Source organism: Hypanus sabinus, chromosome 7 (assembly GCF_030144855.1).
Source record: "Hypanus sabinus isolate sHypSab1 chromosome 7, sHypSab1.hap1, whole genome shotgun sequence".
NCBI lineage: Eukaryota > Metazoa > Chordata > Chondrichthyes > Myliobatiformes > Dasyatidae > Hypanus > Hypanus sabinus.
In genome coordinates, this window is record NC_082712.1 from 29,819,129 (window position 1) to 29,844,900 (window position 25,772).

General features: G+C 42.6%; 1 protein-coding gene and 1 long non-coding RNA gene across 2 annotated transcripts in view; one reads left to right on the forward strand and one right to left on the reverse strand.

Moving 5' to 3' along the window:
* The window catches only part of LOC132396630 (organic cation/carnitine transporter 2-like), a 112,255-nt gene that overhangs the window by 13,421 nt on the left and 73,062 nt on the right, over positions 1–25,772 (forward strand). Inside the window, exon 2 of the mRNA XM_059974339.1 lies at positions 20,214–20,317. Within this exon, the coding sequence (XP_059830322.1) occupies positions 20,214–20,317 (104 nt within the window). The remainder of the gene's footprint in view (positions 1–20,213; positions 20,318–25,772) is intronic.
* The window catches only part of LOC132396631 (uncharacterized), a 38,485-nt gene continuing 30,383 nt past the window's right edge, over positions 17,671–25,772 (reverse strand). The window contains exon 3 of the long non-coding RNA XR_009513051.1: positions 17,671–19,717. This is a non-coding gene — a long non-coding RNA (uncharacterized LOC132396631). The remainder of the gene's footprint in view (positions 19,718–25,772) is intronic.

The window sequence follows — 25,772 nt, forward strand, 5'->3', positions numbered from 1 at the left end:
AGTCCTTGAAAAGTGAGTCCATAGGTTGTGGGAAAAGTTCAATGATAGGGGCAAGTGAAGTTGGGTGAGGTTTGTCTCTGGTTCAAGAGCCTTATGGTTGAGGGGTAATAACTGTTCTTGAATCTGATGGTGTGAATCCTGAGGCTCCTGTATCTTCTTCCTGATGACAGCAGAGAGCATGACCTGGGTTGTGGGGATCCCTGATGATGGATGCTTCTTTCCTGTGATAACACTCTGGGTACATCAATGGTGGGAGGGCTTTACCCGTAATGGACTGGGCCATATTCATTATTTTTTGTAGGATTTTTTGTTCAAGGGCAGTGGTGCTTCCTTACCAGGCTGTGATGTAGCCAGTCAATATACTCCACTTCTGGCTCCAAGCATAGAGTAACATTTTGATTTCCAGAAGACCAATTTTGTCCCTTGAAACCCTTTTGTTCTTAACATACCTGTAGAATCCTTCAGGATTCTTCTTCACCTTGTCTGCTAGGGCAAACTCACACCTTCTTTTAGTCCTCCTAATTTTTTCTTTAAGTGTTCTCTTGTAATTCTTATACTCCTCAAGTACCTCATTTGTTCCTGCCTGCCAATATTTGCAGTCCACCTCATGTTTTTTGTAACAAGTGCCTCAATATCTCTTGAAAGCCATGGTTCCCTAAACCTGCTATCTTTACCTTTTATTCTGACAGGCACATACAAGCTTAATACTCTCAAAACTTTGATTTTGAAGGCCTCCAATATACCAAGTACACCTTTATGAGTAAACAGCCTGTCCCAATCCACACTTGCCAGATCCTTTCCAATACCATCAAAATTGGCCTTACTTCAGTTTAGAATCTCAACCCACAGACCAGACCTATCTTTTTGCATATTTACTTTGGAAATAATGGCATTGTGATTACTAGATGTGAAATGCTCACTTACACATATTCTGTCACCTGCCTTGTTTCATTCCCTAATAGTAGATCAAGCATCGCCAACCTCTCATTCAGACTTCTACGTACTGATTAATGAAACTTTCCTAAGCACATTTGACAAACTCTATCCCAATGAGTCCTTTTACAGTGCGGGAGTCCTAGTCAATATATAGGAAGTTAAAATCATCTGTCAAAACAATCTATGTTTCTGTAGCAATCTGCAAACTCTGTACAAATTTGTTCCTCTAAATCCCATGGACTGTTGGGTAGCCTGTAATACAGTTTCATTAACATCGATATACCTTTCTTATTCCACTGTTCCATCCATAAAGCCAGACGAGTTCTTCAGTCTGTCACGATTGAGCTGTATATGACATATATTGTGTGGGTGCACCACAGTCTGGAGGAACATTGTTTTGCTTGGCTGTATATATGTACAGTCAGATGACAATAAATTTGAACTTGAACTTGAATGATTGTTGGTGCCAGGTGGGGTGGTTTGAGTATCTCAAAAACTGATGATCTCCTGGGATTTTCACACAGAACAGTCTATAGAGTTTGCAGAGAATGGTGTGAAAACAAAAAAAATGCAAAGTATCCAGTGAATGGCAGTTCTGTGGGTGAAAATGCCTTGTTAATGAGAGAAGTCAGTGGAGAATGACCAGACTGGTTCAAGTTGACAGGAAAACACCAGTAACTCAAGTAACCATGTGTTACAACAGTGATGTGCAGAAGACCATCTCTGAACACGCTGAACCTTGAAGTGGATGAACTACAGCAGCAAAAGGCCATGAACATGGGGTACAGGGGGAACCTAATAATGTGGTCACTGAATGTATACTGTCATATCTAGTGGTGTCAAAGAGTGGAATGAAATGAAAGTTGTAGGATGTGTACTGGAGAGGGAGAGTGTGGGTTGTGCTAAAAACAGTTGTGATTCAAAGAGTTATATAAGTACTTATCTTGCAAGCATCCAAAATTGACTCTGCTGAAATAAGACCAAACCAACAACATACACTGCTAGGATAAGTTATGAGACCTTACGTGTCCCTTTATGGAAAACATTTTGAAGAAGTATTCTTGTAACCTTAAGAGGATGTCTGCTCAGCAAAGTGTGGAGTCATGGAACAAGTCAATATGTTCACAAGCTGTGAAATGCTGTTCCCTGCCAGTAAAGGTTTAGGTCAGGTCACAAGCTTGGAATTTCATCTGGAACATCTTGGTATAGGGAAATCATTATAGCAAAAAAGGTTAAGGTTATGAAGCACACAGCAGAACAAAACTACCCATTAGAAAATTAAACTTGTTCATACTGGAATTCACCTATAATTGGCCATTCAGCTCAAAAAAAATCTGAATTTCTTAAGAACTATTTTTAATCAATGAGTAAGTCAAAAAAAACCTCAAGACTACAAATCAGGGATGATTTTATATTTATGTGTTAAATTTATTTCTGGGGCTAGGATATTATTGGTAAGACCTGCTCATATTTATTATCCATCCCAAATTGCCTCCTGCACTGAGTGATTTGTCAGACCAGTTTAGATGTGGTTCACATTCAACTCTGTTTGCTGGTCTGGACTTAAGCATGACCAGGTACGAAAGACAGATTTCCTCTGATGGAAGATATAATCAAACCAGATGCATCTTTATACAAGCCAGTTTTACAGTCTCATAACTAATACTAGATCCTAGTAGCAGATTTATTTCATGACTTGAATTGAATTCCTCAGTTGCTTTAGTAAGATTTGAACATCCAGCTCTGACCTTTAACTACTTAACTGTTCAGAGAGTTTGACTGGGAAACTTAGTTGAATTGCGATTTGTAAAATGTTAGCAGCTCTCACATGAAGCATTCTGCTTCTAAATTAAAATATCCATTTTATCTCACAACCTTATAGAACTAATTTTCACTAACCATTTTAAACTATAGTCTACCAAGTCCTCCGGCCAGGACACTGTTTTAGACAATAGACAATAGACAATAGGTGCAGAAGTAGACCATTCGGCCCCTCGAGTCTGCACTGCCATTCTGAGATCATGGCTGATCATTCACTATCAATACCCAGTCCCTGCCTTGTCCCCATATCCCTTGATTCCCCTATCCATCAGATATCTATCTAGCTCCTTCTTGAAAGCATCCAGAGAATTGGCCTCCACCGTCTTCCGAGGCAGTGCATTCCACACCTCCACAACTCTCTGGGAGAAGAAGCTCTTCCTCAACTCTGTTTTAAATAACTGACCTCTTATTCTCAATCCATGCCCTCTGGTACTGGACTCTCCCAACATCTGGAACATATTTCCTGCCTCAATCCTATCAAATCCTTTAATTATCTTAAACGTTTCAATCAGATCCCCTCTCAATCTCCTCAATTCCAGTGTGTACAAGCCCAATCTCTCCAATCTCTCTGCGTAAGACAGCCCTTCCATCCCAGGAATCAACCTAGTGAATCTACGCTGCACTTCCTCAATTGCCAGAATGTCCTTCCTTAAACCTGGAGACCAAAACTGTACACAATATTCCAGGTGTGGTCTCACCAGGGCCCTGTACAAATGCAAAAGGACATCCTTGCTCTTGTACTCAATTCCCCTTGTAACAAAGGCCAACATTCCATTTGCCCTCTTCACTGCCTGTTACACTTGCTCATTCACCTTCATTGACTGGTGAACTAGGACTCCTAGGTCTCTTTGCATTTCTCCCTTACCTAACTCTACACCGTTCAGACAATACTCTGCCCTCTTGTTCCTGCTTCCAAAGTGGATAACTTCACATTTATTCACATTGAATGACATCTGCCAAGTATCTGCCCACACACTCAGCCTATCCAAGTCTCCCTGTATTCTCCTAACGTCCTCTTCGCATGTCACACTGCCACCCAGTTTAGTATCGTCAGCAAACTTGCTGATATAGTTTTCAATGCCCTCATCTAAATCGTTGACATAAATCGTAAAGAGCTGTGGTCCCAATACAGAGCCCTGTAGTACCCCACTAGTCACCTCCAGCCAGTCCGAGAAACACCCATTCACTGCTACCCTTTGCTTTCTATCTGCCAACCAGTTTTCTATCCATGTTGAAACCCTGCCCCCAATGCCATGAGCTCTGATTTTACTCACCAATCTCCTATGTGGCACCTTATGGAATGCCTTCTGAAAATCTAGGTACACAACATCCACTGGCTTACCCTCATCTAACATCCTTGTTACACCCTCAAAAAACTCCAACAGATTAGTCAAGCATGATTTGCCCTTGGTAAATCCATGCTGGCTCGGCCTAATCCTATTACTGCCATCAAGATGTGCCACTATTTCGTCCTTAATAATGGACTCAAGCATCTTCCCCACGACTGACGTTAGGCTATCAGGGCGATAGTTCTCCATTTTCTCCTTCCCTCCCTTCTTGAAAAGTGGGATAACATTAGCCACTCTCCAATCTTCAGGAACTGATCCTGAATCTAAGGAACATTGGAAAATGATTACCAATGCATCCGCAATTTCCTGAGCCACCTCTTTTAGAACCCTCGGATGCAGACCATCTGGACCCGGGGATTTATTAGCCTTCAGTCCTACCAGTCTACTCATCACAGTTTCTTTCCTAATGACAATCTGTCTCAATTCCTCTGATATCTTATGACCCTGGCCCATCCATACATCTGGGAGATTGCTTGTGTCCTCCCTGGTGAAGACAGATCTAAAGTACGCATTAAATTCTGTTGCCATTTCCCTGTTTCCCATAACAATTTCTCCCAATTCATTCTTCAAGGGGCCAACATTGTTCTTAACTATCTTCTTTCTCTTCACATAGCTAAAAAAGCTTTTGCTATCCCCTTTTATATTCCTGGCTAGACTGAGCTCATACCTGATTTTTATCTCTCCGTATTGCTTTTTTAGTTAAGATCTGCTGTTCCTTAAAACTTTCCCAATCATCTGTATTCCCACTCATCTTAGCCCTGTCATACTTCTTTTTCTTTAATGCTATACAATCTCTGACTTCCTTTGTCAACCACTGTGGCCCCTTCCCCCTCTTTGAATCCTTCCTTCTCATTGGAATGGACTGCATTTGCATCTTTTGTATTATGCCCAAGAATATCTGCCACTGCTGATCCACTGTCTTTCCTGCCAGGGCATCCGCCCATTTAACTTTGGCCAGCTCTTCCCTCATGGCTCCATAGTCTCCTTTATTTAATTGCAACACTGACACCTCTGATCTGCCCTTATCCCTCTCAAATTGTAGATAAAAACTTATCATGTTATCATATTGTGTCCATCCTGGAGGACAAATATCAGTTTCACGGTGCCCAATTCTAATGGATGGAAATCAGAGCCAGGTATTCTGTGAGAGCCAGTATCCCCTATCCCAAACTTGGCAGTAGAAAGCTGACTCTTGGACCGACTGTGGGTGTCAAAATTCAAGTGGCCGGAAGCTACCAATGAGCATCAAGGGATATGGAGGTTTAAGATGATTGGCAATAAGAGGATCCCTTTTCTCCACCTCTCTAGAAGTGCAGTGCGATGTTTGTGTATAAGATTCAGTAAAGACTTACCAGGATGTTTCCTGAGCTACAAGGAAAGGTTGCATAGACATGGATTGTATCCCCTGGAATGTAGGAGATTGAAGGGTGTTGGATTAGACTATGTAATTGTGACTTTTTTTGTAGTTTAACTTCCAATGCCTGCTCGTATTTTTATGTAATTACCGATGCAATCTGGTTTCTGCTGGCTCATCAAGGAAAACAAATGTTACTTCCTATTCCATGACCTCATATGGTTCTATTCCTGTATTTCCTCAGTAAGACAAGGATTAATGTTGCATTTGGGGCCTAAGAGTTGCATTTTATTAGTGAAATTCCTATCTTTGGAAATAGAACATGCAACTTAGAAGATAAGAACATAAGAAATAGGAGCAGGAATAGGCCATCCAGCCCATTGAACCTGCCCTGCTATTCAATAAGATCATATCTGATCTGTCCGTAAATTCAGCTCCATCTGCCTGCCTTTTCCCCATAACCCTTACTTCCCTTACTATGTAAAAACCTATCTAACTGTATCTTAAATATATTTAGTGAGGAAGCCTCAACTGCCTCCCTGGGCAGAGTATTCCATAGAGTCACCACTCTCTGGGAGAAACAGTTTCTCCTCATCTCTGTCCCAAATCTTCTCCTCTGAAGCTTAAGGCAAATTCCCCTAGTTCTAGTCTCACCTACCAATGGAAACAACTTTCTTACTTCTATCTTATCTATCCCTTACAAAATTATGTATGTTTCTATAAGATCCCCCCTCATTCTTCTGAACTTTTGAGTCCCAGGCGACTCAATCTCTCCTCATAGGTTAACCCCTTCATCCCTCCCTCCCGCATAGCCCTCCATTTTTCTTTCACCTATCTAAGAGTTTCTTAAATGTTTCTGATTTATCTGCATCTATTTAGTGTCACAGTTTTTGAAGTAACTTCCTTCCAAAGAGAACCAATGGACATTGGCTGCTCCTTTCCTCATCATACCAAAACACCAAATGAAAGAACAAAAGGAAATGAAGTAGTGTTTAAGTAGTAGAATGGGGGAAGGAAGTGAAGCTGAGAAAGGGCAATTAGAAATCTTTATTATATTGCTTTCATTCTGAGATACTTGAGCTCATTCTGACCTTCACCATTCCTTGGTCCTGCTGGATACTCAACATATTTGGTTAGACAATAGAATAATAAAAGCAGTGTGTAGATGCCTGAATCCAATTTTTCATATTTTAACCTATTTAACAGGATGAGTAATCACTTATTCTGAAAATAAGTCTATCACACATCTGAAATAGCCTTCCAGTTTAAGATGGCAGTTCTGAATGCTTGTGACAGCTTTCTTGGAGTTCAAAAGACAACAAATTTGACTAAAAAGGTTACTAAAAACACCTTTTCTGAAGTAAATTGTGGTAAACTATCACCATAAACAATAAAGAAGCAAGCAAAGGATGGTCCACGCAGGTGCATCGCAAAGCCGAAGTGCAACATGTTCAAGATGAGGCTGCAGATGGAGTTGGTATTGCTGATGGAGTTGGAGTGAGCGATTTGGAGAGGAGTCAATGCAGAAGCGTTTCGATGCTCGTCCACCTGACCTGGGTAGGAGTTTGGATTGCTCCAAGTGCCGAGCTGATTTGCTGAGATCAGGAACAGCTTCAGGCTATTCCGCCCAAGCGAGCTGCTGTGCTGGGATCATGGTCCTAGAGTGAGGCACTACTCAGTGCTTGGACAATGTAGACGACGTTCCAGATAGACTGGAAAGCCTGAGTTTTGGGACCCAGGTAAGATTTGGGCTGATTTCTCGCTCACCCATAATATTCATTCCTCTCTATGCGGTGTCAAGGCTGTGAACTGCTGTAGGGCGTTTTTGCCCAGCTACTACAGTGCCTATAAAAAGTATTCACCCCCCTTAGAAGTTTTCGTGTTTTATTGTTTTACAACATTGAATCACATTAGATTTTTTTGATACTGATCAAAAAAAGACTTGTCAAAGTGAAAACAAATTTCTACAAGTTGTTCTAAATTTATTACAATTATGAAACCCAAAATAACTGATTGCATAATTATTCACTGCTTCAAGTCAGTATTTAGGAAATGCATCTTTGGCAGCAATTACAGCGTTGAGACTGTGTGGATAAGTCTCTATCTGCTTTGCACAATTGGACTCCACATTGTTTCCCTATTCTTTTATACAAAACTGCTCAAACTCTATCAGATTGCATGGGGATTATAAGTGAACAGCCCTTTTCAAGTCCAGCCACAAATTCTCAATTGGATTGAAGTCTGGACTCTGACTTGGCCACTCCAGGACACTATCTTTGTTGTTTTTAAGCCATTCCTGTGTAGTTTTGGCTTTATGCTTGGGGTCATTGCCTTACTGGAGAACAAATCTTCTCCCCAGTCACAGTTCCCTTGCAGACTACATCAGGTTTTCCTCCAGGATTTCCCTGTATTTTACTGCATTCATTTTACCCTCTACCTTCACAAGGCTTCCAGGGCCTGCTGCAGGGAACCATTCCTACAGCATGGTGCAGCCATCACAATATTTCACAGTAGGGATGGTGTGTTTTTGATGATGTGCGGTGTTTGGCTTACACCAACCATAGTGTTTAGCCTGATGGCCAAAAAGCTCAATTTTGGTTTCATCAGATCATAGAACCTTCTTCCAGCTGACTTCAGAGTCTCCCACATGCCTTTTGGCAAACTCCAGCCGAGATTTCATGTGAGTTTTTTTTTCCATCAGTTGCCTTCACTTTCCCACTCTCCTATAAAGCAGCAACTGGTAAAGCACCCGGGCAACAGTTGTTGTATGCACACTCTCTCCCATCTCAACCACTGAAGCTTCTAACTCCTCCAGAGTTGTCATAGGTCTCTTGTTACTCTCCATCACTAGTCCCCTTCTTGCATGGTCACTCTGTTTTTGAGGATGGCCTGCTCCATGCAGATTTACGGCTGTGCCGTATTCTTTCCACTTCTTGATGATTGACTTAACTGTGCTCTAAGGGATATTCAGTGACTTGGAAATTTTCTTGAATCCATCTCCTGACTTGTGCTTTTCCATAACCTTTGTGCAGAGTTGTTTTGAAATATTCTTTTGTCTTTATGGTGTAGTTTTTGCCAAGATGATGACTCACCAACAGTTGGTCCTTCTAGATACAGGTGCATTGTACTTTCGAATGTATATTCAAATGTAAATTCGAATGCTGTTCAAATGTACGTTCGAATGCTGTTCAAATGTACGTTTGAATGCTGTTCATAGACTTCAGTTCAGCATTCAACACAATCATCCCTCAGAAACTGATTGGAAAGCTGAGCCTACTGGTCCTGAACACCTCTCTCTGCAACTGTATCCTAGACTTCCTGACTGGGAGACCTCAGTCAGTCCAGATCGGGAGCAGCATCTCCAACACCATCACACTGAGCACAGGGCTCCCCCCAGGGCTGTGTGCTCAGTCCACTGCTGTTCACTCTGCTGACCCACGACTGTGCTGTAACACACTGATGCAAGGACGAGGCTGAGGATGATCACAAGTACAGGACACAGGCACAGAGGCAGAGTCGGGAGGCGTTCTTGAAGTAGCGAGCATGGAATCAGTATCTAGGAGTGGTGCTAGGCTTAGAACTGGTTGTCCTAAGAACCATGAAACAAGGTTACTCACACTGGAGTCAACCAACGAACTGGCAACTCCTTGTTGTGATCACAGGGTTTTTATACGGCATTTGCTAATGGAAAGCAGGTGTGTGTAGTTAGTGGAACCTGGGAATGATTGGAAACTAAACGAGGGGATTGAACCCCAGTTCCTGAGGTAAATAGCCAGGTGGGGGATTGCCAGGAGGGACCATGACAGTACCCCTCCCTCAACGGGAGACTCCTGGCAATCCTCCAGGCCTGTCTGGATGGTCCCGATGAAAATCCTGGATGAGGGAAGGGTCCAGGATGAAGGAGCAGGAGACCCAGGAATGCTCTTCTGGAACGCACCTTTCCCAATCTACCAGGTATTGGAAACCCCTGCCCTGACGGCGCACATCCAGTCGTCTTTGGACGGTGTATGTCGGATGGTTGCTGATGATACGGCCAGGTGGGGGAGTCTAAGCCGGGGGACACAAGGGGCTGACGGAAACTGGCTTTAACTGGGAAGCATGAAAAGTCGGGTGGATGCGCTTAGATCTTGGCAGTTTTAGGCGGACCGCTGTGGGATTGATAACACTTTCGACCTTGGATGGTCCCAGGAAGTGAGGGGAGAGTTTCCTATGCTGGTTCTTGAGCGGGATGTCTTTGGAGGAAAGCTACACCATCTGCTCTAGTGGTACTCAGGTGCCGGAGTCCGGTGTCGGTCAGCCGTCTTCTTATTGCTTTTTGCTGACCTGAGTAGGGCTGTGCGTGTCTCCTCCCAAACCTTCAGACACCAATTGATATGGTCCTGAACCGACGGTACCACAATCTCCTCTTCTTATGCAGGGAACAGCGGGGGTTGGTACCCCAGGGAACTCTCGAATGGAGACCTTCCAATGGCAGAGCTCTCCAGAGAGTTGTAGGTGTTCTCAACCCACGGGAGGTGGTCGCTCCAGATCGATGGGTTGTTTGCCATTATGCAACATAGCGTCGCCTCCAGGTCTTGGTTGACCCATTCTGTCTGCTCGTTCGTCTGGGGGTGAAAGCCGGATGTCAGGCTGACTGATGCATCTAAGGCTTGACAGAAGGATTTCTGAACATGTGAGATGAACTGGGGACTACAATCGGAGACGATGTCTGCAGGGATTCCGTGAAGGTGGAAGACGTAGCGGATGAGAAAATCTGCTGTTTCTTGAGAGGAAGGGAGTTTAGGGAGGGCTACAAAGCGCACTGCCTTGGAGAACAGGTCTACCACGGTGAGTACGGTGGTTTTCCCATGCAAAGGGGGTAGACCGGTAACAAGTCCAGGCAATGTGCGACCACGGACGACGGACAGGTAGAGGATGAAGTAACCCCACAGGTGGCTGATGTGAGGCTTTTCCCCGGGCACAGATGGAACATGCCGAGACATAGGAACAGGTATTCGCCTCCATGGACGGCCACCAAAAGTGTCTTTTCAGGAGCGCTAGGGTCCGATCACTCCCGGGATGGCAGGCGAACCGAGACGTGTGCCCCTACTGGAGGACCTGGGGTCTGATGGAAATGGACACATACAGGTGATTGCCAGGTCCTTTGCTGGGGTCAGGGTCATCCAGTTGGGCTTCTTTTACTTTCAACTTGATCTCCCAAGTGAGGGCAGCGACCATGCAGGGTGGTGGGAGGATAGTCCCTGGGCTGGAAGTGTCCTCCTTGGAGTCGTATTGGCGGGAGAGCGCGTCCGGCTTCCTGTTCTTGGACCCTGGACGATATGCGAGGGAAAACTTGAACCATCCAAAAAATAATGCCCAACGGGCCTGGCGGGAGTTCAAACGTTTGGCAGTCTGAATATACCCCAGCCTTTTGTGGTCAGTCCATACCACAAGCAGTTGTTCTGCCCCCTCCAGCCAGTGCCTCCATTCTTCCAATGCTAGTTTGACCACCAGGAGTTCCTGATTCCCCACGTTGTAGTTTTACTCGGCGGGGGACAGTCGGTGAGAATAGAAGGCACAGGGGTGAAGCTTTTCATCCGAACTTGATCATTGGGACCAGACTGCTCATATCCAGGAGTCCGAGGCATCCACCTCGACAATGAATTGTCGGGCTGGGTCCGGATGGACCAGGATGGGAGCGGTGGTGAAACGCCTCTTCAGGTCGGTGAATGCCGAGTCAGCTTCGGAGTCCCAACAGCAGGGGGTAATAGGCGAGGTAAGCCGGGTAATGGGGTCCACCACTGGACTGTAGTCTCTGATAAATCAACAGTAGAAGTTTGCAAACCCCAGGAATCATTGAAGTTGTTTGCGGGTCGTGGGCCCAGGCCATTCTTCCACTGCCCGGATCTTCTCGGGGTCTGCTCTCACCTGCCCGCTCTCGATGATATAACCCAGGAAGCTGACTGAAGGAACGTGGAACTCACATTTCTCCACCTTCACAAATAATTGGTTTTCCCACAGTCTCTGGAGGACTTGACGGACATGGTAAATGTATTCTTGGGGGGTGCTAGAAAATATCAGGATATCATTGAAGTAAATGAATACAAACCAATTAATTAAGTCCCTCAGTACGTCATTAATGAGGGCTTGAAAAATGGTGGGAGCATTGGTGAGGCCAAACGGCATGACCAAATATTGGAAGTGGCCCAGAGGTGTATTAAAGGCCGTCTTCCACTCGTCCCCCTCCCTCACCCTGACTAGATGGTATGCATTCCGAAGGTCCAGCTTTGGTCTGTCATTCCACCCGGAGTCTGCAGCTGAGGTTTGGAAATTGATGGAATACCTTGCTATGCTTTGTGAACCCTGACAAAGAGTCAGCAAGCATTTGGCAGCATCCTTACCACAAATGGATTGTTCGAAGACCTTCCTCATTTCAGCAACAAAGGAGGGGAAGGAGGAACAAACCTCTGAGTCTGTTATCCCATATCGCAGTTGCCCAAGCCAAGGCATTCCCTCGTAACAACCCCGTGATGTATGCAATCTTGGATTTATCTGAAATGTAGGTACGTGGCTGTAGCTCAAAGACCAGAGAGCATTGTAGCAGGAAGGCCCGGCACCTGCCTGGGTCCCCAGCGTAGGGTTCTGGCTCAGGGACGTATGGCTCTCGAGGGGACTGTGTTGTTGATCCCAGGGGTGATGCCATCCTGAGCGGTGCGGTTTGGGTAGTCAGGATTCTTGGAGGGGACAGAGTAAGGGAAGCCAAGACTCGATCTGCCCGCTCACTGACCTTCCGTACATTTGTGTTCAGCGTCCAAAGGTTTTCCGTGACCTCCCTAAGTAGTTGGTCATGGGCATCCAGTAGGCCCTGACTGCCGAGGGCCTGTTGTACAGGATCTGTGTCCACTGGGTTTATTATGGTCAGTTCGTTCTGTTGCAAGGACGAGGCTGAGGATGAACCCAAGTACAGGACACAGGCGCGGAGGCAGAGTCGGGAAGCGTTCTTGACATAGCGAGTGTGGAATCGGTATCCAGGAGCGGTGCTAGACCTTGAACTGGTAGTCCTAAGAACCATGAAACAAGGTTACTCACACCAGAGTCGACCGACGAACTGACATCTCCTTGTTGTGATCACAGGGTTTTTATACTGCATTTGCTGATGGAAAGCAGGTGTGCGTAGTTAGTGGATCCTGGGAATGATTGGAAACTAAATGAGAGGATCGAGGCCCAATTCCTGAGGTAAATAGCCAGGTGGGGGATTGCCAGAAGGGACCATAACACACACAGCTCAAACCACATGATCAAGTTCGCCGATGACATGACTGTGGTGGGTCTCATCAGCAAGAACAACGAGTCAGCATACAGAGAGGAGGTACAGCGGCTAACGGACTGGTGCAGAGCCAACAACCTGTCTCTGAATGTGAAAAAAACAAAAGAGATGGTTGTTGACTTCAGGAGGGCACAGAGCGACCACTCCCCGCTGAACATCAATGGCTCCTCGGTAGAGATCGTTAAGAGCACCAAATTTCTTGGTATTCACCTGGCGGAGAATCTCACCTGGTCCCTCAACAACAGCTCCATAGCAAAGGAAGCCCAGCAGCATCTCTACTTTCTGCGAAGGCTGAGGAAAGTCCATCTTCCACCCACCATTCTCATCACATTCTACAGGGGTTGTATTGAGAGCATTCTGAGCAGCTGCGTCACTGCCTGGTTCGGAAATTGCACCATCTCGGATGGCAAGACCCTGCAGCGGATAGTGAGGTCAGCTGAGAAGAACATCGGTATCTCTCTTCCCGCCATTACAAACATTTAAACTACACGCTGCATCTGCAAAGGAAACAGCATTATGAAGGACCCCATGCACTCCTCATATAAACCCTTCTCCCTCCTGCCATCTGGGAAAAGGCACCAAAGCATTCGGGCTCTTACGACCAGACTATGTAACAGTTTCCTCCCCCAAGCCATCAGACTCCTCATTAACCAGAGCCTGGACTGACACCAACTTACTGCCCTCTACCATGCCTATTGTCTTGTTTATTGTTTATTATTTATTGTAATGCCTGCACTGTTTTGTGCATTTTATGCAGTCCTGGGTAGGTCTGTAGTCTAGTGTAGTTTTTTCTGTGTTGTTTTTACATAGTTCAGTGTAGTTTTTGTACTGTTTCATGTAGCACCATGATCCTGAAAAACTTTGTCTCATTTTTAGTATATACTGTACCAGCAGTTATGGTTGAAATGACAATAAAATGTGATTTGACTTGATCTTTAGTACAATCAATTGAGACACCTGACTGCACACCATTCTCCAAAAACTGATCTCCATTTAACTAATTATGTGACTTCTAAAACCAATTGGCTGCACCGATGATTATTTGGTAGTGTCATATTAAAGGGATTGAATACTTGTGCAATCAGTTATTTTTTGATTTATTTTTGTAATTTAGATCACTTTGTAGAGATGTTTTCACTTTGACATGAAAGAATTTTTTCTGCTGATCAGTGTCAAAAATAGCCATATTAAATCCACTGTGATTCAATGTGGTAAAACAACAAAACATAAAAAACTTCCAAGTGGAGCGATTACTTTTTATAAGCACTGTATGATGTACTAAGATCAGGGTTTGGGTCTACTCCAGCTACTCTGGGCAGCAAATTGAAGGTCTTAGTCTGGGGTTTGGAACGCTGCCGTTTGCTCCTTGTGCGTGCTTATGCGTGAGTGCGTGCGTTTCTCCTCTTTCTCAGTGCAGTGGTTATTTTTTGAAATTGGATTTAAATTGGATTAAATTTCTTTTTTTTTTAATTGGATTCTTCGGGTTCCTTGCTTTGTGGCTGCCTGTAAGTAAACAAACCTCAAGATATATAATTTATACATTCTGTGATAATAAGTATACTTTGAATCTTTAATCTATCTCAGTTTACTTTGGCATTTCCACTAAAACCAGCCTATGTTACATTTAATAGAAAAATCTTTGCTTTCCTGAAAAATAGTTTACAGAATATCAAATAAGCAATGGCTGTTTGAGGTTTGGTTAGCAGCAAACTGAGCTTCAATGAAAAAGAGGCAAAGTTCCAAGTGGTGACTTAACCTGGGTGAGCAGTCAAGAGGAGCAACATATTTAGTTTTGGCATCAGTATTCTCCGCACATTTTTTAAGCTGATCCAAATTATGTTCTGTATCTGGCATAAATGTGAAGCTTTGGCCTAGCTCCAGGAACCTCTGGCGGAAATGATTCATTCACAGTCTTGTGTAGAGTTGACAGGCTCACCCTGTTTCCTTGATTGAGTAAAACCTGGATTCCAAACATTCCCATCTATTTTACATGTGTCTGCAAATGAGGTAAGATTTCTAAGTACTCTGCCAAACAAAAAAAATTTAGTCGCAGCATTAAAAGGAGACTGTTCCCAGAAAAGTGAGCTTTTTAACCTGCCATTCTACATGGGTTATGAGAGTAGCTTTTCAGATGAGGAAGACAAAAGTGGCACTGATGAGTGAAGACAAGAATCAGGCAGAGATCCAAATTTCTAGCTCCTTGCCAAATCATTCAGGATTAATCTTCATTCTAATGTATGTCAGTGTAATCTACTTAATACTGGTTGCAGGATGATTCTGTAACTTGATAGATTGAATCTTACATATTTTATTTGAACACAAAACTCATTATACACATAAAACTTATTTCATATATATTTTTTGTTAATTAGCATAATATTTTGGTTTTGTTTTCTGTTTTATAATATTATTTCTGCATTAATGCAAAGGTTGGCTGTGACACATTAGATGATCCTTTTACCTTTGAACACAGAATATTCTCAATTCAAGTCCTGCTCCAGCAACTTAGGCACTAATATTAAGATGGACACCAGAGTGGAGTTTCAAAACACCATGCCTAGAAATTCAAATTGATTAAGTTTTCTTCAGCACCATGGAATTAGAAATGGATTATTCCTAAAAAGAGACAGCAAAATATGATCATTTCTGGGACATATCCAATTTCATTGGAAATTCAAGCAAGCTTTCCTAGTTGCCTGATCAGGTGTATATAATTTAATTTTCTTTTGGAGAAGAACATCGAGTCATAAGGATACAGTGCCCATAAAAAGAATTCATCCCTCTTGGAAGTTTTCATGTTTTATTGTTTTATAACATTTAATCATGATGGATTTAATTTGGCTTTTTTGACACTGATCAACAGAAAAAGAAACTTTTGTGACAAAGTGAAAACAATTTTCTATAGATTGGTCTAAATTTATTACAATCATTAAACACATTGATTGCATAATTACTCACCACCTTCAGTCAGTATTTAGTAGATGCACTACTGGCAACAATTAAAGACTTGAGTCTGTGTGGATAGGTCTGTCAGCTTTGCACATCTAGACACTGCAATCTTTCCCTGTTCTTCCTTACAAAACAGCTCAAGCTCTGTCAGATTGCATGGGAATCATGCAACAGTTGTTGTATGTGCAGTCTCTTCCTTCTCAGCCACTAAAGCTTGTAACTCCTCCAGAATTATCACAGATCTCTTAGTGGCCTCCCTCGCTTTCCCCATCTTACACAGTCACTTCGTTTTTGAGGACAGTCTGTTCTAGGCAGATTTACAGCTGTGCCATAATCTTTCAATTTCCTGATGATTGACTTAACTGTACTCCAAGGGATATTCAGTGACTTGGAAATTTTCTTGTATCCATCTTCTGACTTGTGCTTTTCAATAACCTTTTCACAGAGTTGCTTGGGGTGTTCTTTTGACTTCATGGTGTAGTTTTTGCCAGGATACTGACTCACTAGCAGTTGGACCTTCCAAATACAGCTATACTTTTACCTCAATCAATTCAAACATCTTGACTGCACACAGGTCACCAAAAGCAGATCTCCATTTAACTAATTAAGTGACTTCTAAAACCAACTGGCTGCACCAGTGATGATTTGGTGTATTATATTAAAGGGGGGGGGGGGTGAATACAGGCAACCAATTATTTTGTGTTTTATATTTTTAATCTAGGTCTCTTTGTAGAGATTTGTTTTCACTTCAACATGAAGAGTTTTTTTCTGTTGATCGGTGTAAAAAAAGGGCAAATTAAATCTATTGCGATTCAATATTGTAAAACGGTAAAACATGAAAACTTGCAACAGGAAAGTTATTATAGGACATTTCCTAGGTGATGATCTCAACATCTTATCACTGACCCCTCTACATATTGTTGTCCTGCACTAACAAAGTAAGAGAACAGCAACCAGCGTAAACCAGATTTGACAGCAAAAGTGTTTAAACCAGAGGTTTAGGCAAAGAGTAGGAAATTTGGAAGGGATTGAAAAATAAGAACATCTAGGTCCCTCTGCACTTTGCTCATGTGCAATCTTTCTTCATTTTGTTAAAAGTCTGCCTTCAGTTTTCTTCCACTGCAATGCATAACCTCCAATTGCCAGTTTTTTCCCCACTTATCCTTCTGTATTCCAATATACCCACGATTCTTATCCATTCGATACCATGATAATATGGTTGTGATTCCCTTCCCCTAACCAAAAACAGGGCTCTGGTGTCATAACTCCTAATCCACCCTCCCAACTCCATCCCTGAGCACAAGGCTTGTGGTGGCTGATGTCCCATAATGCACTGCACCTAAGACCTTAGATTCAAGGAGGAGTTAAGAGGCCTTGAAATGCAAGTATAAATAAATCTCTTTTTGCGCGGGTAGTGAATTTTGGCAATTCTTTATTTCAGAGAATGTGGGGCTAAATCATTAGATGGAGTTACGGTGGAGGTAGATAAATATTTAAAAGGTGAGCCATCTAACACAGGTGGAATATGAGGCCTGTACAAATCAGCCATATTAGGTGGCCTCATTGTGTTTCTATGTTCTTGGATACTTGCATATAATAGGAAGGCTGAATAAAGCAGGACATTAAGGAAAATGAGGGATGAGTCCTGCTTGGATTTTAAGATCAAATTATTGGGTAGAGACATCTTTGAAGATGGCAGACCATTTGAGGATAAAATGCAGGACTGGAGAAAATGCATTCATTTACAAATTTAAAAGAACTGATTAAAAGGATCCTAAAATGGTGTTCTCCATATTTCTTTTTTTTGTAATTTATTTTTTTATTGAAGTTCATCAAACAAACATTTCCATAAGATGTATTTGAGACATTGTACATATATATCTTATAATCATACATAATCACAAAATCTCCACAAAGTATTTATCTGAGGTATACACTTATAGAAAAGAGTGGAAAGAAAAAAACAAGCAAAAGGAAAGAACTATGTATAAGTAGGGAGTGATCTTTTTTTTACAACAGATTCATTGATTTGTGAGAATAAAATCAGGCCTATGAGGCATTATGTAGTTAAACCACTTTTCCCAGTGTGAATCAAATTGTTCCAGCTTATGATTAACAAATGCTGTTATCTTCTCCATTTTGTAAAAGTCCATTGTAATTTCCATCCATGTATTTAAAGTTGGGCTCTCCTGTGATAACCATTTCCTAGTACGAGTCTTTTTACCAGCCACCAACAGTATATTCATTAAATATTTATCTCTTTTCAACCATCCTTGAGGTATATATCCAAAATATATGGTCCTACTCTCCAAGGGTATTTCACATTTAAAGATGTCTTGTAGGGCATTGTGTATCCCCCTCCAATAGTTTTTGATAACAGGGCAGCCCCAAAAATGCTCTGTCCCTTTAATAGTAATTCCCCGATATCTTCATTTTGTCTGATGTATTGAGCTAAAGGTTCCAGATATAACGCGAAAAATAGTGGTGACCATGCACAACCCTGTCTCCTGCCCCTTTCTTCAGTAAGACTATTTGATAAATATCTATTGATTTTAATCTTAGCAATAGGATTGTCATATAGTGTCTGTATAGTTTTAATAATTGTGTCTTGGAAACCAAATCTATGTAAAACTCTGTAAAGAAAATTCCAATTAACCGAATCAAATGCTTTTTCAGCGTTCACGCTTATCACTATTGCTTCGATTTTATTTTTTTATATATGATCCATAATGTGAAGTGTCCTTCGTATATTGTCTTGAGTCTGGCGTTGTCGTATAAAACCTGTCTGATCATTACGTATCAGTATGGGTAGAAACTCCTCTAATCGTTTGGCCATGATGGAGGTAAATAACCTATAATCTACATTAAGAACAGATATTGGTCTAAATGACCTGCATTCCATTTTATCCTTGCCTTCTTTCAGTATTGCTGAGATTATCACTTCCTTCCAACTGGGTGGCATTTGTGCCTTTTTTAGAGCCCAGTTCAGTGTGGGGAGTAAAACAGGAATTAACTCATTTTTAAATTCTTTGTACCACTCTGCCGTATACCCATCTGATCCTGGTGACTTGCTTAACTTAAGCCTACTATTGCAGCTTTTAATTCAACTTCAGTTATGTCAGCAGTCAACATTCTATTTTGTTCTTCGCTTAAAGTGGGTAACTCTAGAGAATTCAAGAAGGTGTCAATTTGGGTTATGCTTCCCCCTGGAACTTTGGAATATAGTGTTTTGTAAAACACTTCAAAAGCTTCTTGAATTTCACTTAGCTTATTTTTTTAACATTTTCGTTCTTGGGACTCTAATTCTATGAATAGTATTTTCTGCTATCTTTTTTTTCAGTTTCCACGCCAGTATTTTCATAGATTTCGATCCACTTTCATAATGTCTCTGGATGTTCTCCATATTTCAAAGTAATTTTTTTAGCAAAGTACATGTACATTACCATTTGCTACCTTGAGGTTCATTTTTTGCAGGCATTTACAGGAAAACAATGTCATACGATGGAAGTCATGAACAACTATATATAACCAGACAAAGACTGACAAACATCCAATGCGCAAAAGAAGGCAAGATGTGCAAATAAAAAATAATACTGAGAAGATAGTTTATAAAAGTCCTTGCAAGTGAGTCTGCAGGTCGTAGAATCAGAATCAGGTTTAATATCACCGGCATATGTCTGAAATTTATTAACTTTGCGGCAGCAGTACAATACAATACATGATAATAGAGAGAAAAAAGTAAACTGTGAATTACAGTAAGTATATATATTAAATAGTTAAATTAAATAAATGCAAAACATGTGGAATAATAAAATATTGAGGTAGTGTTCATAGGTTCAATGTCCATTCAGAAATCAGATAGCAGAGGGGAAGAGCTGTTCCTGGATCCCTGGGTGCATGCCTTCAGGCTTCTGTACCTCCTTGCTGATGGTAGCAATGAGAAGAGGGCGTGTCTGGGTGGAGGTCCTTAATGATGGATACCACCTTTCTGAGGCACTGCTCCTTGAAGATGTCCAATCACAAACAAAAGAAGTCAGATGCTGGAAATTCAACCAACACACACAAAATGCTGGGGGAACTCAGCAGATCAGGTAGCATCTATGAAAAAGAATACAGCTGACTATATGGGCTGAATCCTTTCATCAGGACTGGAGAAAAAAAGATGGAGTCAAGAGTCCATCAGACTAATTTTACAACTCTCTGCAGCTTACTTTGATCCTGTGCAGTAGCACCCCTTCTCCCCCATACCAGATGGTGATACAGCCAGTTAGAATCAATTCAGAGTAACGGCGATTGAAGTTCTCTGTTCCAGCTCAGGTAATAACTGTTCCTGAACCTGGTGCAGTGGTCCAGGTTTTCTGTACCTCTGGCTCCATGGTAGTAGTGAGGAGAGAAAATAATGAAGGAATAATTTTGCATCGAATTTTAATGTTATTTTTCTGAAGGAAGTGATGTTTTTACACGAGAATGTTAATTATGTATTTTGCATTTCTTGCAGTGGAATCTTGTCTGTGGCAACAACTGGAAAGGACCTTTTACCATGTCGGTGTTCTTTCTGGGAATGACATGTGGTGCATTTATTTCTGGACATATTTCAGACAGGTACAGCCAGTGTAAAATGAATGTACTCCATCTATGAATAAACAGAATGTCAATCAAACCTGAGAGAATGTGCATGGAACTGTTTATTTGATAAGGAGCCCTCCGAAAACAAAGAAAACCTGACTGGTTTTATCAAGGCTAAAATTAAAGGAGAACTTTATAACATTTCAGCAGTTTAAGCTCATGAAAGCTAATGGAATGAGTCTCATTTCTAAACAGAGTAAGATTTTAATTTGCATTTGTAACTCAAAGAAGGCACTATGCTTCTGTGCACACTCTTCCCCATATGAAACCAATCAGGTTGATTTCAGTTCGGCTTACGTCAAAGCATTTTTTCTCATATTTCCTTTTTCCTATGAACAATTTGGCATGCAATTGAGCCCAGTGAATGCATACTGGTCCTCAGGGCCATCCCATCAACCCCATTCTCCAACTTATTTCCTGGTAGCCTAATCTTTCTCACATGCCCGATGACACCCCCTGATTTTCTTATCACCCACCTACACCAGGGGCAATTTATAAGACCATAAGCGGAGCAGAAGTCGGCCATTCGGCCCATCGAGTCTGCTCTGCCATTTTATCATGAGCTGATCCACTCTCCCATTTAGTCCCACTCCCCCACCTTCTCACCATAACCTTTGATGCCCTGGCGACTCAGATACCTATCAATCTCTGCCTTAAATACACCCAATGACTCAACCTCCACTGCCGCCCGTGGGAACAAATTCCACAGATTCACCACCCTCTGGCTAAAAGAATTTCTTCGCATCTCTGTTCCAAATGGGCACCCTTCAATCCTTAAGTCATGCCCTCTCGTACTAGACTCCCCCTCCATGGGAAACAATTTTGCCACATTCACTCTGTCCATGCCTTTCAACATTCAAAATGTTTCTATGAGGTCCCTCCCCATTCTTCTAAACTCCAAGGAGTACAGTCCAAGAGCAGTCAAACGTTCCTCATATGTTAACCCTCTCATTCCCAGAATCATTCTAGTGAATCTTTTCTGAACCCTCTCCAACGTCAGTGCATCCTTTCTTAAATAAGGAGCCCAAGAGTGCACACAGTACTCTAAGTGAGGTCTAACCAGTGCCTTATAGAGCTTCAACATCACATCCCTGCTCCTATACTCTATTCCTCTAGAAATGAATGCCAACATTGCATTGGCCTTCTTCACCACCGACTCAACCTGGAGGTTAACCTTAAGGGTATCCTGCAAGAGGACTCCCAAGTCCTGTTGCATCTCAGAACTTTGAATTCTCTCCCCATTTAAATAATAGTCTGCCTGTTTATTTCTTCTGCCAAAGTGCATGACTGTACACTTTCCAACATTGTATTTCATTTGCTGCTTCTTTGCCCATTCTCTCAATCTATCCGTCTCTCTGCAGATTCTCTGTTTCCTCAGCACTACCAGCCCCTCCACCTATCTTTGTATCGTCAGCAAACTTAGCCACAAAGCCACTTATTCCATAATCCAAATCATTGATATACAACGTAAAAAGAAGCGGCCCCAACACAGACCCCTGTGGAACACCACTGGTAACCAGCAGCCAACCAGAACCCTTTATTCCCAGTCTCTTTTTCCTGCCAATCAGCCAGCACTCTATCCATGTATGTAATGTTCCCGTAATTCCATGGGCTCCTATCTTGTTTAGCAGCCTCATGTGCGGCACCTTATCAAAGGCCTTCTGAAAATCCAAATACACAACATCCACTGCATCTCCCTTGTCTAGCCTACTTGTAATTTCCTCAAAAAATTGCACTAGGTTTGTCAGGCAGGATTTTCCTTTAAGGAAACCATGCTGAGTTCTGCCTATCTTGTCATATGCCTCCAGGTACTCCATAACCTCATCCTTAACAATCAACTCCACAACTTCCCAACCACCGATGTCAAGCTAACAAGTCTATAACTTCCTTTTTGTTTCCTTGCCCCTTTCTTAAATAGCGGAGTGACATTTGCAATCTTCCAGTCCTCTGGAACCATGCCAGAATCTACTGACTTTTGAAAGATGCCTCCACTATCTCCACAGTTACTTCCTTCAGAACACGAGGGTGCATTCCATCTGGTCCAGGAGATTTATCTACCCTTAGACTATTCAGCTTCCTGAGTACTTTCTCTGTCGTAATTGGGACTGCACATACGTCTCTTCCCTGACACTCTTGAGTGTCCAGTACACTCTGATGTCTTCCTCAGTGAAGACTGATACAAAATACTCGTTCAGTTCCTCCACCATCTCCTTATCTCCCATTACAATTTCTCCAGCATCATTTTCTATCTGTCCTATATCTACTCTCACCTGTCTTTTACTCTTTATATACTTGAAAAAGCTTTTAGTATCCTCTTTGATAATATTTGCTAGCTTCCTTTCATAGTTCATCCTTTCCCTCTTAATGACCTTCTTAGTTTCCTTTTGTAAGCTTTTAAAATTTCCCAATACACTGTCTTCCCACTAATTTTTGCTTCCATGTATGCCCTCTGCTTTGCTTTTACTTTGGCTTTGACTTCTCTTGTCGGCCAAGGGTTGCATCCTTTTTCCATTCGAAAATTTCTTCCTTTTTGGAATAAATCTGTCTTGCACCTTCCTCACTTCTCGCACAAACTTCAGCCACTGCTGCTCTACCTTCCTTCCTGTTAGTGTCCCTTTCCAGTCAACTTTGGCCAGTTCCTCTCTCATGCCACTGTAATTTCCTTTACTCCACTGATTTCAGCTTCTCTTTCTCAAATTTCACAGTGAACTCAATCATATTATGATCACTGACTCCTAAGGGTTCCTTCACCTCAATCTCTCTAATCACCCTTGGGTTCATTACACAATACCCAATCCAGTACAGCCGATCCCCTAGTGGGCTCAAAAACAAACTGTTCTAAAAAGCCATCTCGTAAACATTCTGCAAATTCTCTCTCTTGAGACCTGATTTTCCCAATCCACTCGCATGTTAAAATCCCCCACAGTTATCATAACACTACCCTTCTGGCAAGCCTTTTCTAGTTCCTGTTGTAATTTGTAGTCCACATCACTGCAGCTGTTTGGAGGCCTGTATGTAACTGCCATCAGGGTCCTCTTACCCCTGCGATTTCTTAGCTCAACCCAGAAAGATTCTGCACCTTGCGATCCTATGTCACCTTTTTCTAATGATTTATTATCATTTCTTACCAATAAAGCCACACCACCCCCTCTACATACCTGCCTATCCTTCCAGTGCACTGTGTACCCTTGGACATTCAGCTCCCAGAGACATGCATCCTTTAGTCATGTCTCAGTGATAGCCACAATATCATACCTGCCAATCTGTAGCTGTATGACAAGATCATCTACCTTATTCCTTATGCTGCGTACATTTAAATATGACACCTTAAGTCCAGTATTTGGTACTTTTTGCATTGATTGCACTGCAACTCATCCCAATGGCTGCAAATTTGCTCCATCACCTGCCTGTCCTTCCTGACATCTTTACTGCTCACTAACTTAGATCTATTTCTGTTTCCCCCCCTCCTCTGCTCTATCATTCTGGTTTCCATCCCCCTGCCAAGTTAGTTTAAACCCTCCCTAACAGCTCCAGTAAACCTTCCCACCAGGATATTGGTCCCCTTCGGGTTCAGGTGTAATCCGTCCTTTTTGAATAGGTCCTACTTCCCCCAGAAGAGATCCCAATGATCCAAGAATCTGAAGCCCTGCTCCCAGCACCAGTCTCTCGGTCACGCATTTATCTGCCTGGTTCTACTATTCTTGCCCTCGCTAGCACGTGGCACAGGTAGCAATCCTGAGATTACTACCCTGGAGGTCCTGCTTCTCAGCTCCCTTCCTAACTCCCGGAAATTTCTCTTCAGGACCTCCTCCCTTTTCCTATCTATGTCATTGGTACCAACATGTACCAAGACAGTTGGTTGCTCGCCCTCTCCCTTCAGAATGTTCTGGACTCGATCCGAGACATCCCGTACCCTGGCACCTGGGAGGTGACACACACGTAGGTATCTCTATCAGGCTCACAGAATCTCCTGTCTGTTCCCCTGACTATGGAATCACTCATTCCTCTTCTCCCCTCCCTCCTTTCCTCCTGCACAACAGCACCAGGCTCAGTGCCAGAGACCTGGTCACCATGGCCGTCCCCTGTCAGGTCATCCCCCTTAACAGCATCCAAAACGATATACTTGTTGCTGAGGGGGGCAGCCACAGGGGTGCTCTCCACTATCTGAGCATTTCCCTTCCCTCTCCTAACACTCACCCAGTTTTCTGACCCCTGTAGCCTAGGGATGACTACCTTCCAGTTGCTGCTCTCTGTCACCTCTTCACTTTCCCTAATAATCATCAAGCTGCAGCTCCGGATCCCTAACACGGTCCTGAGGAGCAGCTGTTTGTAACAGCTGTTTGACCCACCGATCCACAGTCCTTTGCAAGAAGTACCAATTGAACAGGTAGGAGCAAAGCTGCTGTAGTAAGACAGAGTAAATCGTCCTAGAACTTGAAAAATGCAAGTAAGGCCTGACCCAATTCAAACCAAAATATTTTATCAGTGTAGCATAGTGATGAAGCAGTTAGTACTGTTACCTCATCGCTTCGAAGACCTGGGTTTATTCCTGGTTTTGGGTACTGTCTATGTGTTCTCTCTGTCACTACAATGGTTTCCACTGCATGCTCTGGTTCCCTCCCCTATCCCAAAGGTGTGCTGTTATGTTTATATCTCCTTTCAGAATTTCAATAATGTTGCTCCCTTTGTGACTCCCTGGTCTGCTCTTGGTCTGATCTTATGGTCCTGGCTGCACCTCCCTGTCTTGTAACTCTTTCCCATGCAAGCACAGGGAATGCAATACCTGTCCTTTCACTTCTTCCCTTCCCTTCAGCTGCCACCCAGATAACCGATGAATGAAGGAAATCAGGGAATGAGAAAAAAATAATGGAAGAACATGTTAGTATTGTGAGTTGTAGGTTTTAAACACAGCAGTTGTTGGAAATCCAATGAAAAATCTTTCTCCTGAAAGATTAATTCTGTTTTCTTCTTCCTAGTTGTTGCCTGAGTTATTAAGTATTCCCAACAGTTTCTGCCCTTATAAGACCATAATACATAGGAGCAGAATTCGGCCATCCGGCCCATTGAGTCTGCTCCACTATTCAATCATGGCTGATCCTTTCTTTTCTCTTCCTCAACTCCAGTTCCCAGTCTTCTCTGTGTAACCTTTGATCAAGAACATATCAATCTCTGACTTAAATGCACCCAATGACCTGTCCTCCACAGCTGCATGTGGCAACAAATTCCACAAATTCTCCACCTTTTGGCTAAAGAAATTTCTCCGTATCTTTGTTTTGAAAAAGCGGCCCTCTATCCTGAGGCTGTGTCCTCTTGTCCTAGACTCTCCCACCATGGGAAACATCCTTTCCACAACTACTCTGTCTAGGCCTTTCAACATTCAAAAGGTTTCAATGAGGTCTCTCAGCATCCTTCTGAATTCCAGCGAGTACAG